At 57.4% G+C, this 15,765-nt stretch overlaps 1 protein-coding gene across 1 annotated transcript in view; it reads right to left on the minus strand.

Moving 5' to 3' along the window:
* ACTR3 (actin related protein 3) overlaps window positions 1-15,231 on the minus strand; it is a 35,415-nt gene extending 20,184 nt beyond the window's left edge. The window contains exon 1 of the mRNA XM_082260989.1: window positions 15,131-15,231. Coding sequence (XP_082117115.1) covers window positions 15,131-15,174 — 44 coding nt within the window. The 5' untranslated portion in view covers window positions 15,175-15,231. The remainder of the gene's footprint in view (window positions 1-15,130) is intronic.
* Between the last annotated feature and the right edge of the window lie 534 nt (window positions 15,232-15,765).

A 15,765-nucleotide genomic window follows, 5' to 3' on the forward strand; every position in this document is an offset into this window, starting at 1 on the left:
AACTCCAATTTTTGTTTATTAAAAGTCTTGCAATCAATAAGCATAAAATCAATATACATAAATATATAAATATTTACATGAAAAGGGGAAAAGAAAAAAAAAATACATAGCAAATTCTGCTCACAAAGAATGGCTTTACAGCAAAAACAAAACTCACATCATGAAACTGTCATTACCGGGGAAAATAATCTTAGTAAGACTCACACCACCACACCAGACATCCAACCTGCGAGGTCAAGAAACAAAACCACTCCCATTATGCATGCAGCCCTTCTTCAAAAAGAAGATATTAACCAACAAAAGCTAAGGGCGTGAAAGAAATAGCATAGGAAAAAAAATTCCTCACCCAGAGATGGACAGTTCACCAAAAGCAGGTCTGATATTCCTCCACGCCCTTATCCAGACCGCTCGAGGCTCCATGCCCTTCTCAAGACCCCGAATCTTCCCAACCTCACCCAGAATATCGTACACCACCACCACCTCGACAGGGAGGACTTTCTTCCGCAGGGTAATCTGGCACCGTGCATTCCACGTGAAGTAACGGACAACTATACTAACTAGAAAAAGTGTATCCAAATCAAAATCCCAGCGAGTCAGTAATGCCCCATACACCCACTCCGCATAACTCATGCGATATAGAGAAAGGGGATGCCTAGAGCCCTCCCCACCCTTTTATACACCTCTATGTTAAAGAGACACTGGAGCAAAAAGTGGTCCACAGACTCCACTTTACCAACACACTCCGCTCTAGGACAATCCCGATCACCCACAGGGCGATGCTTCAGGTTCCCTCTCACATAGAGCCTTTTCCATGGAAAGCGAGCCAGGCTTGATCCCTAAACTTCAAAGGGATTCTTCCCAAATTGATTAAACGCAACCCCTCGCTCATTACGGGGCCTGGGCAATCCCTTAAGGTCAGTGACCCACTGAAAGCAGAGCCCAAAATCCTATTCTTCAGAAGCTTCCTGGGGAGGGACTTGATATCCCCCACTGTCACCTGCCACTGCCGAAGTATTTTCAGACACAGAGCAACATAAGCCGGAAGCTTGCCATGTAGGACTCTCAGACTTTTCACTGGCCCGCCATCTTCCCAGCATCGCAGAAAAGGCCTAAACCAAGATTGAAAATTCCCACCCATCCCGGCGGGGTCTCTGCTAACATATTACTAAGATTGTACTTTAAAAAGAGCAAAGAAAAGAAAACTATAGGGTTGACCATTCCTAGACCACCCTCCCGCCTGGACAGGTAAGTGACATTGCGTTTGATCAGGTTCAGCCTATTTCCCCATAACAGTTGGAAAAAGCAGCTGTACACCCTTGCATAGAGAGATTCTGGCAAGATACAGACAAAGCTGACATATAAAAAGATTGGGATCAGGTAAGTTTTAATCAAGTCAACCCTTTCCCTCAAGGAAAGTTTCCATTTCTTCCAGCTTGCTACTTTGGCATTCAACAACCTGCTTTCCCAATTTCGATGACTATAGTCACCAGGACCAAATTTGATGCCCAACACTTTAATTTCCTGATGGGGCTCTGGGAAGGCAACCGGAAGTTCGAAGCTTTCACCCTCCTCATCCATCCAGAAAATGTCACTCTTTTCATGGTCGACCTTAAAGCAGTACACGGAGGCTTCCTGCTGGGGCTCTGGGAAGGCATCCGGAAGTTCAAAGCTTTTACCCTCCTCACCCATCCAGAAAATATCACTCTTTTCATGGTCGACCTTAGAGCAGTACACGGAGGCTTCTGGCTCTATCACAGGGACCACCTTCTGCGCCTCCTCCATCCCAGAGATAATAACTGAAGGTCATGGCCTATGCCGATGATGTGTCAAAGGTGGCACACCAGCAATGCCCAAAGGCACCCCGTACAGTGATCCACCCTCTAACCTTCTTATGAAAGGGAGGGGGGTCAATTGCGAACACATATAGCAGGTGGCTCAAAGGACACCCCTGGCGCACACCAGAGCCAACCTCAAAAGGCCGTCCAACCAAACCATTAACAAATGGGAAGCTCTCAGCCCCTTTAGATAATGTTTTCAGCCAATCTATAAACCTCCCCTGCAGGCCGTATCCATCAAGTAGCAAATACAGGTACTCATGATTGACTCGATCAAAAGCCTTCGCCTGATCCAATGCCAGCAAGTACTTTCTCCATCCAGCAGCCCTGCATCACTCCAAAGCCTCCCGGACAGCTAAAACTGCTAAAAAGGTACTTCTGCCCTGGACCGAGCAGTGCAATCCTGGCAAGTTATGCAGTGCCTCTGGGCACTGGCTATATGGATGACCCAGCTGCTGGCACAAATTGCACCGAATCTGGGTGCATTCTCTGGCCAAATGGCCTAAATCCTGGCACAGTGAGCACTTCTTGTGGGTGCAGGACGATGCAAAGTGGCCTTTATCACCACATTTATTACACACCTTAGGCTGACCCTGGTAGAAAATGGTCAGCCTATCCCTACCCAGAAAGGCTGAGCAGGGAAGGTGCTGAACTACATCGCCCAGCACCCCCAATTTTAGTGACACTGTCCAGGCCCCTGTCCCCCATATGTGTGAGGTTAGTGCCCATCCCACCACTCCATATCTCCCTCTGTGGGACTAGCAATCCACCCAACTCCAATACCCCTCCCCCTCCCACCCACACCTCCACCCCTCCCACCCCCAATTCCAATATCTCCCAACCCTCCCCTTTTACCTCCAACTCCAATACCTCCACCCCTCCCCTTGTACCCCCAATACCTCCCACCCCTCTCCTCAACCCCCCCCCCCCCCAACTCCAATACCCCTCAATCCCGACACCCATCCACCCCAAATCCTATACCTTCACCCGTCCCCGCATACCCCCAATTCCAATACCTCCCAACCCTCCCCTCAACCCCCCCCAGCCCCAACTCCAATACTGCCCTTCAACCCCCCCACCCTCATACTCCCCACTTATACAAGTGACAGGATGTGGGCTGTAAAGGTAGAAATTGCTGAGTTACTCCCATAGAATTCTTTAGTCAGCAGAAACAAAACCGGAAGAAATGCCCAACACACCGACCACATTTTATGTTACAGCCGCATTCCAACATTCCATTCATTATTGTCCTCAAAATTCTACAAACCCCTCCCCCATAATGACAACGTGAGAGAAGATTGTTAGAGATTTTTGCAAATTTAATAAAAAATAAAAACAAACAATCCCATGTACATAAGTATTCACCCCCTTTGCCATGTACATAAGTATTCACCCCCTTTGGCACCAATCCCAGCCTCCAGTATTTCTGAGTATGATGCTACAAGCTTGGCTCTCCTATGTTTGGGCAGTTTCTCCCATTCTTCTTTGCAGGACCTCTCAAGCTCCATCAGGTTGGATGGGGGAGGGTCGGTGCACAGCCATTTTCAGATCTCTCCAGAGATGTCCAATCGGGTTCAAGTCTGGGCTCTGTCTGGGCCACTCAAGAACATTCACAGAGTTGTCCCTCAGCCACTCCTTTGTTATCTTGGCTGTGTGCTTAGGGTCGTTGTCCTGTTGGAAGATGAACCTTCGCCCCAGTCTGAGGTGCAGAGCGCTCTGGAGAAGGTTTTCATCAAGGATGTCTCTGTACATTGCTGCATTCATCTTTCCCTCCATCCTGACTAGTCTCCCAGTTCCTGCCACTGAAAAATATCTCCACACCATGACGCTGCCACCACCATGCTTCACAGTAGGGATGGTATTGGCCAGGTGATGGGCGGTGCCTGGTTTCCTCCAGACATGACGCTCGCCATTCAGGACAAAGAGTTCAATCTTTGTTTCATCAGAACAGAGAATTTTGTTTCTCATGGTCTGAGAGTCCTTCAGGGGACTTTTGGTAAACTCCAGGCGGGCTGTCATGTGACTTTTACTGAGGAGTGGCTTCCATCTGGCCACACCCATACAGGCCTGATTGGTGGAGTGCTGCAGAGATGGTTGTTATTCTGGAAGGTTCTCCTGGAGCTCTGTCAGAGTGACCATCGGGTTCTTGGTCACCTCCTTGACTAAGGCCCCCCTTCCCCCGATCGCTCAGTTTGGCCGGGCGGCCGCTCTAGGAAGAGTCCTGGTGGTTCCAAACTTCTTCCATTTACAGATGATGGAGGCCACTGTGCTCATTGGGACCTTCAATGCTGCAGAAATGTTTCTGTACCCTTCCCCCGATCTGTGCCTCCATACAATCCTGTCTCCGAGGTCTACAGACAATTCCTTGGACTTCATGGCTTGGTTTGTGCTCTGACATGCACTGTTAGCTGTGGGTCCTTATATAGACAGGTGTGTGCCTTTCCAAATCATCTACAATCAACTGAATTTACCACAGGTGGACTCCAATCAAGCTGTAGAAACATCTCAAGGATGATCAGTGGAAACCGGAGGCACCTGAGCCCAATTCTAAGTGTCATGGCAAAGGGTGTGAATACTTATGTACATGGGATTTTTTCCTTTAATGTTTGTAGAATTTTGGGAGAAAATAATACATTGAAAAGTAATGGAATGAGGCTGGAAGATAAGACGTGGAAAAAGTGAAGCGTTGTGAATACTTCCTGGATGCAGAGTACATTTCTACACACCGTATACAAACCCCTCCCCCCCCGCCTATGGAAGGACACAGTATACAAACCCCTCCCCCCCCCACCTATGGAAGGACACAGTATCCGTACCCCCCCTCACTGCCTATAGAAGGACACAGTATCCGTACCCCCCCTCACTGCCTATGGAAGGACACAGTATCCGTACCCCCCCTCACTGCCTATAGAAGGACACAGTATCCGTACCCCCCCCCCCTCACTGCCTATAGAAGGACACAGTATCCGTACCCCCCCTCATTGCCTATAGGACACAGTATCCGTACCCCTCCCCCCCCGCCTATGGAAGGACACAGTATCCGTACCCCCCCCTCACTGCTTATAGAAGGACACAGTATCCGTACCCCCCCCCCCTCACTGCCTATAGAAGGACACAGTATCCATAACCCCCCCCCCTCACTGCCTATAGAAGGACACAGTATCCGTACCCCCCCCCCTCACTGCCTATAGAAGGACACAGTATCCGTACCCCCCCCTCATTGCCTATAGGACACAGTATCCGTACCCCCCCCCTCATTGCCTATAGAAGGACACAGTATCCGTACCCCCCCCCCTCATTGCCTATAGAAGGACACAGTATCCGTACACCCCCCCCCTCACTGCCTATAGAAGGACACAGTATCCGTACCCCCCCCCCCTCATTGCCTATAGAAGGACACAGTATCCGTACCCCCCCCCCCCTCATTGCCTATAGAAGGACACAGTATCCGTACACCCCCCCCCCCTCACTGCCTATAGAAGGACACAGTATCCGTACCCCCCCCCTCATTGCCTATAGAAGGACACAGTATCCGTACACCCCCCCCCCTCACTGCCTATAGAAGGACACAGTATCCGTACACCCCCCCCCCCCTCACTGCCTATAGAAGGACACAGTATCCGTACCCCCCCCCCCTCATTGCCTATAGAAGGACACAGTATCCGTACCCCCCCTTACTGCCTATAGAAGGACACAGTATCCGTACCCCCCCCTCATTGCCTATAGAAGGACACAGTATCCGTATCCCCCCCCCTCATTGCCTATAGAAGGACACAGTATCCATAACCCCCCCCCCCCCTCACTGCCTATAGAAGGACACAGTATCCGTACCCCCCCCCCTCATTGCCTATAGAAGGACACAGTATCCGTACCCCCCCCCTCACTGCCTATAGAAGGACACAGTGACACAGTATCCGTACCCCCCCCTCATTGCCTATAGAAGGACACAGTATCCGTACCCCCCCCTCATTGCCTATAGAAGGACACAGTATCCGTACCCCCCCCCCCCTCATTGCCTATAGAAGGACACAGTATCCGTAACCCCCCCCCCCTCACTGCCTATAGAAGGACACAGTATCCGTACCCCCCCCCCCATTGCCTATAGAAGAAGGACACAGTATCTGTACCCCCCCCCCCCCACTGCCTATAGAAGGACACAGTATCTGTACCCCCCCCCACTGCCTATAGAAGGACACAGTATCTGTACCCCCCCCCCCCCCACTGCCTGTAGAAGGACACAGTAGCCATGTGCTGCCCCCGCTGTACTGTGGGGGAGGGGGAAGGTGGTTGTGTCAGACGTGTTCTTGCAGAGGAGAAGTTGTGGTCGGCACATTTCCTCCAACAATCTGCAGAAAGGACTTCCTTATATGTAGAAGTCAGAAAAAGAAGTGATCACCACATATCTCCACCTCTCCACACCCCTCCAACATCGTCCCCCCCCCCCTCCAAAGATCTAACTCCCCACACACACCTCCATCCTACGTTCCCCTCCCGGAGATCTACCTCTCCACACACCTCCATCCTACGTTCCCCTCCCGGAGATCTACCTCTCCACACACCTCCATTCTACGTTCCCTCCCGGAGATCTACCTCTCCACACACCTCCAACGTTCCCCCCCTCCCCTCTCACCCCTCCAACGTATGTTCCCCTCCCGGAGATATAACTCTCCACACACCTCCATCCTACGTTCCCCTCCCGGAGATCTACCTCTCCACACACCTCCATCCTACGTTCCCCTCCCGGAGATCTACCTCTCCACACACCTCCATCCTACGTTCCCCTCCCGGAGATCTACCTCTCCACACACCTCCAACGCCCCCCCCCTCCCCTCTCACCCCTCCAACGTATGTTCCCCTCCCGGAGATATAACTCTCCACACACCTCCATCCTACGTTCCCCTCCCGGAGATCTACCTCTCCACACACCTCCATTCTACGTTCCCTCCCGGAGATCTACCTCTCCACACACCTCCAACGTTCCCCCCCTCCCCTCTCACCCCTCCAACGTATGTTCCCCTCCCGGAGATATAACTCTCCACACACCTCCATCCTACGTTCCCCTCCCGGAGATCTACCTCTCCACACACCTCCAACGCCCCCCCCCTCCCCTCTCACCCCTCCAACGTATGTTCCCCTCCCGGAGATATAACTCTCCACACACCTCCATCCTACGTTCCCCTCCCGGAGATCTACCTCTCCACACACCTCCATTCTACGTTCCCTCCCTCCCCTCTCACCTCTCCAACGTTCCCCTCCCGGAGATATAACTCTCCACACACCTCCAACGCCCCCCCCCCCTCCCTCACACCTCTCCAGCGTACGTTCCCCTCCCGGAGATACACAGTGCAAACAATCCACCCTGAGGGCAGGAATACCTGATCTCTATCTATTACCTTCTACATTCCTGAGACCCTCCACACCCCCGAGGGCAGAAATACCTGATCACTGCATTCCTGAGACCCCCCCCCCCCCCAACCCCACCAAATGACTGCCAGAAACTGCTCATAACCCTCACCAAGCTCCATCCTGCTCTGCCCCCCTCCCCCATACAGCCGGTCACCTTTAGGAGGTATTAGGACTATACATAGATTGGATATATTACAATGTGGGGGAGGGGATCCGAGAACACAAAGTCATCACACCGGGTGAATGTACTATTCACACACAATACACCCAATATTCAGTTATGTCCCCCTTTTCTCCAGACTGGTGGAGGCATCCTGGACCCCACTATACAATCCTCACCACACCTCCCCCACCACCTTCTTCCCATCCTACATCCCGATGCCTTCTCCTCCACATCATTCATCAGACCAGGCCACCTTCTTCCATGGCCTGTGCTCCACATGGCCGTTGTAGGCACCCCGACCACTCCGCGGCTTCACCGCCCCTCCCCCATACACAACAAACTGTGATACTCTGCGTGTTCCGACACCTTCATCAGCCAACCAGAGCTCCGGTACCCCTACCCCCCTCTATTGGATCAGACTACATGGGCCAGAACCCCCTCCATCAGTGAGCCTCCCCCGCCCCCATCAATGAGCCCCTCCCCCCCCCCACCTCCATCCATCAATGAGCCTCCCCCCCACCTCCATCCATCAATGAGCCTCCCCCCCACCTCCATCCATCAATGAGCCCCCACCTCCATCCATCAATGAGCCTCCCCCCCCACCTCCATCCATCAATGAGCCTCCCCCCCCCCCACCTCCATCCATCAATGAGCCTCCCCCCCACCTCCATCCATCAATGAGCCCCCCCCCACCTCCATCCATCAATGAGCCTCCCCCCCCCACCTCCATCCATCAATGAGCCTCCCCCCCCCACCTCCATCCATCAATGAGCCTCCCCCCCCCCACCTCCATCCATCAATGAGCCTCCCCCCCCCACCTCCATCCATCAATGAGCCTCCCCCCCCCACCTCCATCCATCAATGAGCCTCCCCCCCCACCTCCATCCATCAATGAGCCTCCCCCCCCCCACCTCCATCCATCAATGAGCCTCCCCCCCCCACCTCCATCCATCAATGAGCCTCCCCCCCCACCTCCATCCATCAATGAGCCTCCCCCCCCACCTCCATCCATCAATGAGCCTCCCCCCCCCACCTCCATCCATCAATGAGCCTCCCCCCCCCCCACCTCCATCCATCAATGAGCCTCCCCCCCCCCACCTCCATCCATCAATGAGCCTCCCCCCCCCCACCTCCATCCATCAATGAGCCTCCCCCCCCCACCTCCATCCATCAATGAGCCTCCCCCCCCCACCTCCATCCATCAATGAGCCTCCCCCCCCCACCTCCATCCATCAATGAGCCTCCCCCCCCCACCTCCATCCATCAATGAGCCGCCCCCCCCCCACCTCCATCCATCAATGAGCTTCCCCCCCCCCCCACCTCCATCCATCAATGAGCTTCCCCCCCCCCCCACCTCCATCCATCAATGAGCCGCCCCCCCCCCCCACCTCCACCCATCAATGAGCCTCCCCCCCCACCTCCATCCATCAATGAGCCGCCCCCCCCCCACCTCCACCCATCAATGAGCCTCCCCCCCCACCTCCATCCATCAATGAGCCGCCCCCCCCCCCCACCTCCACCCATCAATGAGCCTCCCCCCCCACCTCCACCCATCAATGAGCCTCCCCCCCCACCTCCATCCATCAATGAGCCGCCCCCCCCCCACCTCCACCCATCAATGAGCCTCCCCCCCCACCTCCATCCATCAATGAGCCTCCCCCCCCCCACCTCCATCCATCAATGAGCCGCCCCCCCCTCCACCCATCAATCAATGAGCCTCCCCCCCCCCCCCCCCATCAATAAACCTCCCCCACTCCATCCACCTTCCCCTTCCCACCTCAATGAGCCACCTCTGCCCCACCCCCGTCACCTCACCTCCGCCCCAGCCCATGTTTGTCCCTGACTGATTTCCTCAGAAGGTTCAACTGGGACAAAATCCTCCAAAAAAAAAAAAAAAAAAAAAAAATCACAATAACGACCCCCCCCCCAATCCCAGTCACCGATCCCAACCCCCCAATCCCAGTCACCGATCCCAACCCCCCAACCCTGGCCACCGATATCAACCCCCCCAACCCCCAATACCAACCCCCCAACCCCGGCAACCATTCCAACCCCCCAATCCCTGCCACCAATACCAACCCCCTAATCCCAGCCACCAATACCAACCCCCTAATCCCAGCCACCAATACCGACCCCCCAACCCCAGCCACCAATACCAACCCCCCATCCCCGGCCACCAATACCAACCCCCCATCCCCGGCCACCAATACCGACCCCCCAACCCCGGCCACCAGTACCAACCCCCTAATCCCAGCCACCAATACCAACCCCCCAACCCCGGCCACCAATACCGACCCCCCAACCCCGGCCACCAATACCGACCCCCCAACCCCGGCCACCAATACCAACCCCCCAATCCCAGCCACCAATACCAACCCCCCATCCCCGGCCACCAATACCAACCCCCCATCCCCGGCCACCAATACCGACCCCCCAACCCCGGCCACCAATACCGACCCCCCAACCCCAGCCACCAATACCAACCCCCCATCCCCGGCCACCAATACCAACCCCCCATCCCCGGCCACCAATACCGACCCCCCAACCCCGGCCACCAGTACCAACCCCCTAATCCCAGCCACCAATACCAACCCCCCAACCCCGGCCACCAATACCGACCCCCCAACCCCGGCCACCAATACCGACCCCCCAACCCCGGCCACCAATACCAACCCCCCAATCCCGGCCACCAATACCAACCCCCCAATCCCGGCCACCAATACCAACCCCCCAATCCCGGCCACCAATACCAACCCCCCAATCCCAGCCACCAATACCAATCCCCCAACCCCAGCCACCAATACCAACCCCGGCCACCAATACCAACCCCCCAATCCCAGCCACCAATACCAACCCCCCAACCCCGGCCACCAATACCAACCCCGGCCACCAATCCACCAATACCAACCCCCTAATCCCAGCCACCAATACCAACCCCCCAACCCTGGCCACCAGTACCAACCCCGGCCACCAATACCAACCCCCCAATCCCGGCCACCAATACCGACCCCCCATCCCCGGCCACCAATACCGACCCCCCAACCCCGGCCACCAACACCGACCCCCCAACCCCGGCCACCAATACCGACCCCCCAACGCCGGCCACCAATACCAACCCCCCAATCCCGGCCACCAATACCAACCCCCCATCCCCAGCCACCAATACCGACCCCCTAATCCCAGCCACCAATACCGACCCCCTAATCCCAGCCACCAATACCGACCCCCCCAATCCCGGCCACCAATACCAACCCCCCCAATCCCAGCCTCCAATCCCAACCCCCTAATCCCGGCCACCAATACCAACCCCCCAATCCCGGCCACCAATACCAACCCCCCAACCCCGGCCACCAACACCGACCCCCCAACCCCAGCCACCAATACCGACCCCCCAACGCCGGCCACCAATACCAACCCCCCAATCCCGGCCACCAATACCAACCCCCCATCCCCAGCCACCAATACCGACCCCCTAATCCCAGCCACCAATACCGACCCCCTAATCCCAGCCACCAATACCGACCCCCCCAATCCCGGCCACCAATACCAACCCCCCCAATCCCAGCCTCCAATCCCAACCCCCTAATCCCGGCCACCAATACCAACCCCCCAATCCCGGCCACCAATACCAACCCCCCAATCCCGGCCACCAATACCAACCCCCCAATCCCAGCCACCAATACCGACCCCCAATCCCGGCCACCAATACCGACCCCCCATCCCCGGCCACCAATACCGACCCCCCAACCCCGGCCACCAATACCGACCCCCCCAACCCCGGCCACCAATACCGACCCCCCCAACCCCGGCCACCAATACCGACCCCCCCAACCCCGGCCACCAATACCAACCCCCCAATCCCTGCCACCAATACCAACCCCCCAATCCCGGCCACCAATACCAACCCCCCAATCCCGGCCACCAATACCAACCCCCCAATCCCAGCCACCAATACCAACCCCCCAATCCCTGCCACCAATACCAACCCCCCAATCCCTGCCACCAATACCAACCCCCCAATCCCTGCCACCAATACCAACCCCCCAATCCCTGCCACCAATACCAACCCCCCAACCCCGGCCACAAATACCAACCCCCCATCCCCGGCCACCAATACTGACCCCCCAACCCCGGCCACCAATACCAACCCCCCAATCCCAGCCACCATTCCCAACCCCGGCCACCAATACCGACCCCCCAATCCCAGCCACCATTCCCAACCCCCCAACCCCGGCCACCAATACCGGCCCCCTAATCCCGGCCACCAATACCGACCCCCCAATCCCGGCCACCAATACCAACCCCCCAATCCCAGCCACCATTCCCAACCCCTCAATCCCGGCCACCAATACCAACCCCCCAATCCCAGCCACCAATACCGACCCCCCATCCCCGGCCACCAATACCGACCCCCCAACCCCGGCCACCAATACCAACCCCCCCAACCCCGGCCACCAATACCAACCCCCCAATCCCAGCCACCAATACCAACCCCCCAATCCCAGCCACCAATACCAACCCCCCAATCCCAGCCACCATTCCCAACCCCCCAATCCCAGCCACCATTCCCAACCCCCCAATCCCAGCCACCATTCCCAACCCCGGCCACCAATACCGACCCCCCAATCCCAGCCACCATTCCCAACCCCCCAACCCCGGCCACCAATACCGACCCCCCAATCCCGGCCACCAATACCAACCCCCCAATCCCAGCCACCATTCCCAACCCCCCAATCCTGGCCACCATTCCCAACCCCCCAATCCCAGCCACCATTCCCAACCCCCCAATCCCAGCCACCATTCCCAACCCCCCAATCCCAGCCACCAATACCAACCCCCCAATCCCAGCCACCAATACCAACCCCCCAATCCCTGCCACCAATACCAACCCCCCAATCCCTGCCACCAATACCAACCCCCCAATCCCTGCCACCAATACCAACCCCCCATCCCCGGCCACCAATACCAACCCCCCAATCCCTGCCACCAATACCAACCCCCCAATCCCGGCCACCAATACCAACCCCCCAATCCCAGCCACCAATACCAACCCCCCAATCCCAGCCACCAATACCAACCCCCCAATCCCAGCCACCAATACCAACCCCCCAATCCCTGCCACCAATACCAACCCCCCAATCCCTGCCACCAATACCAACCCCCTAATCCCAGCCACCAATACCAACCCCCCAACCCCGGCCACCAATACCAACCCCCCAACCCCGGCCACCAATACCGACCCCCCAATCCCTGCCACCATTCCCAACCCCCCCAACCCCGGCCACCATTCCCAACCCCCCAACCCCGGCCACCATTCCCAACCCCGGCCACCATTCCCAACCCCCCAACCCCGGCCACCAATACCGACCCCCCAACCCCGGCCACCAATACCGACCCCCCAACCCCGGCCACCAGTACCAACCCCCTAATCCCAGCCACCAATACCAACCCCCCAACCCCGGCCACCAATACCAACCCCCCAATCCCGGCCACCAATACCAACCCCCCAATCCCGGCCACCAATACCGACCCCCTAATCCCGGCCACCAATACCGACCCCCCAACCCCGGCCACCAATACCAACCCCCCAATCCCGGCCACCAATACCGACCCCCCAATCCCGGCCACCAATACCGACCCCCCAATCCCGGCCACCAATACCGACCCCCCATCCCCGGCCACCAATACCGACCCCCCAACCGCGGCCACCAATACCGACCCCCCAATCCCGGCCACCAATACCGACCCCCCAATCCCAGCCACCAATACCAACCCCCCAACCCCGGCCACCAATACCGACCCCCCAACCCCGGCCACCAATACCGACCCCCCAACCCCGGCCACCAATACCGACCCCCCAATTCCAGCCACCATTCCCAACCCCCTAACCCCGGCCACCAATACCGACCCCCCAACCCCGGCCACCAATACCAACCCCCCAATCCCAGCCACCATTCCCAACCCCCCAACCCCGGCCACCAATACCGACCCCCCAATCCCAGCCACCATTCCCAACCCCCTAACCCCGGCCACCAATACCGACCCCCCAACCCCGGCCACCAATACCGACCCCCCAACCCCGGCCACCAATACCGACCCCCCAACCCCGGCCACCAGTACCAACCCCCTAATCCCAGCCACCAATACCAACCCCCCAACCCCGGCCACCAATACCAACCCCCCAACCCCGGCCACCAATACCGACCCCCCAATCCCGGCCACCAATACCGACCCCCCCATCCCCGGCCACCAATACCAACCCCCCATCCCCGGCCACCAATACCGACCCCCCCAACCCCGGCCACCAATACCGACCCCCCAATCCCGGCCACCAATACCGACCCCCCAATCCCAGCCACCAATACCGACCCCCCAACCCCGGCCACCAATACCGACCCCCCAACCCCGGCCACCAATACCGACCCCCCAATCCCAGCCACCAATACCAACCCCCCAATCCCAGCCACCAATACCAACCCCCCAATCCCAGCCACCAATACCGACCCCCCAATCCCAGCCACCATTCCCAACCCCCCAACCCCGGCCACCAATACCGACCCCCCAATCCCAGCCACCATTCCCAACCCCCCAACCCCGGCCACCAATACCGACCCCCCAATCCCAGCCACCATTCCCAACCCCGGCCACCATTCCCAACCCCCCAACCCCAGCCACCAATACCAGCCACCAATACCAGCCACCAATACCAACCCCCCAATCCCTGAGTCTATTACCTGTAATCCACATAGAGGAATCAAAGCACCTCCCCCACATTACCCAGATACCATCTCAACCCCGCCCCTCCTCAATCACACCCCACCCCCACAGAGGAGATCATTGGATGGCCACAGGAACTCCTCCCCCTGTGAAAGTGACTGGGGATCCTCCAACTTCCCTGTGATGGAAATCTCCAATCTGAGGACAGGAAGTGAAGGAAAATCCTCTGATGGGGACACCTGGAAGGGGGGGAGGGGCTCCCTCTCTGGGACAGGAAGTGAGGGGAAATCCTCTGATGGGGACACCTGAGGGGAGGGGCTCCATCCTGGGACAGGAAGTGAGGGGAAATCCTCTGATGGGGACACCTGGAAGGGGGGAGGGGCTCCTTCCTGGGACAGGAAGTGAGGGGAAATCCTCTGATGGGGACACCTGGGGGGAGGGGCTCCCTCTCTGGGACAGGAAGTGAGGGGAAATCCTCTGATGGGGACACCTGGAAGGGGGGGAGGGGCTCCCTCTCTGGGACAGGAAGTGAGGGGAAATCCTCTGATGGGGACACCTGGAAGGGGGGGAGGGGCTCCCTCTCTGGGACAGGAAGTGAGGGGAAATCCTCTGATGGGGACACCTGGAAGGGGGGGAGGGGCTCCCTCTCTGGGACAGGAAGTGAGGGGAAATCCTCTGATTGGGACACCTGGAAGGGGGGGAGGGGCTCCCTCTCTGGGACAGGAAGTGAGGGGAAATCCTCTGATGGGGACACCTGGAAGGGGGGAGGGGCTCCCTCTCTGGGACAGGAAGTGAGGGGAAATCTCCCCTCTGGAGACACCTGAAGGGAGGGGAATCATCAGATGGGGACACCCCCCTCCCTCTCTCATTCTCCTCTATGGTAGGGATTGGTAAGAAGCCGCTGACCTGCAACTTCCCCCCACAGCTCACACAGAGCCCCGCCCTCTGAAAGGAATGAGATGATTAGCAGAGGAGACAGCGATGTACATTCCTCCCCTCCCCCACTCACCCGGTGCCGCAGTCCACCACACAGGCCGGGAGCCGAGCCGCCATGTCCGATCAGGGAGCGGCTTCCGTACACTCTGACAGGAAGATGGCGGCCTCAGGAACTCTGTACGGACCCGTCCTCCAATCACAGCGCACCTTCCTCCATCAGCCAATCATACAGGTGACAGCTCTCATATCTACCGCCAATCACAGGACACAGCCAGGGCGCTATAGCCAATCAGAGAGAAAAGGCGTGGACGTGGGCGGATCCCCGGGACGGATAGGGGAAGTGAGATCGCCCGGGAGAGATTACATTCATATATAGAGAGGGGATCCCAATATAATATACACCCCGATATACACCGAGCGATCTATACACCGAGCGATCTATACACCGAGCGATATATACATCCCGAGTCCGGGGAAAGCTGCCCTTCCCCGGTAATCACTCGCCCACACATATTGATTTTACGCATGCGCAGTATTACTGACGTTCTGCCTTCCGAGGAGCGCATGCGCACTGTGCTGACATAAGCCTCGCTGACATCTCGCGATATTAGAGAAGACAGAAACCCGGAAGTAAGATTGGTTGTCACCGAAGAGCTCCGAAATCCATAGGAGAGGTTCGTATCCTGATTATAGAGTGTCAGCTCTTCA

Source organism: Pelophylax lessonae (assembly GCF_965119305.1).
Source record: "Pelophylax lessonae genome assembly, chromosome: 6".
In the NCBI taxonomy this organism is placed as follows: domain Eukaryota; kingdom Metazoa; phylum Chordata; class Amphibia; order Anura; family Ranidae; genus Pelophylax; species Pelophylax lessonae.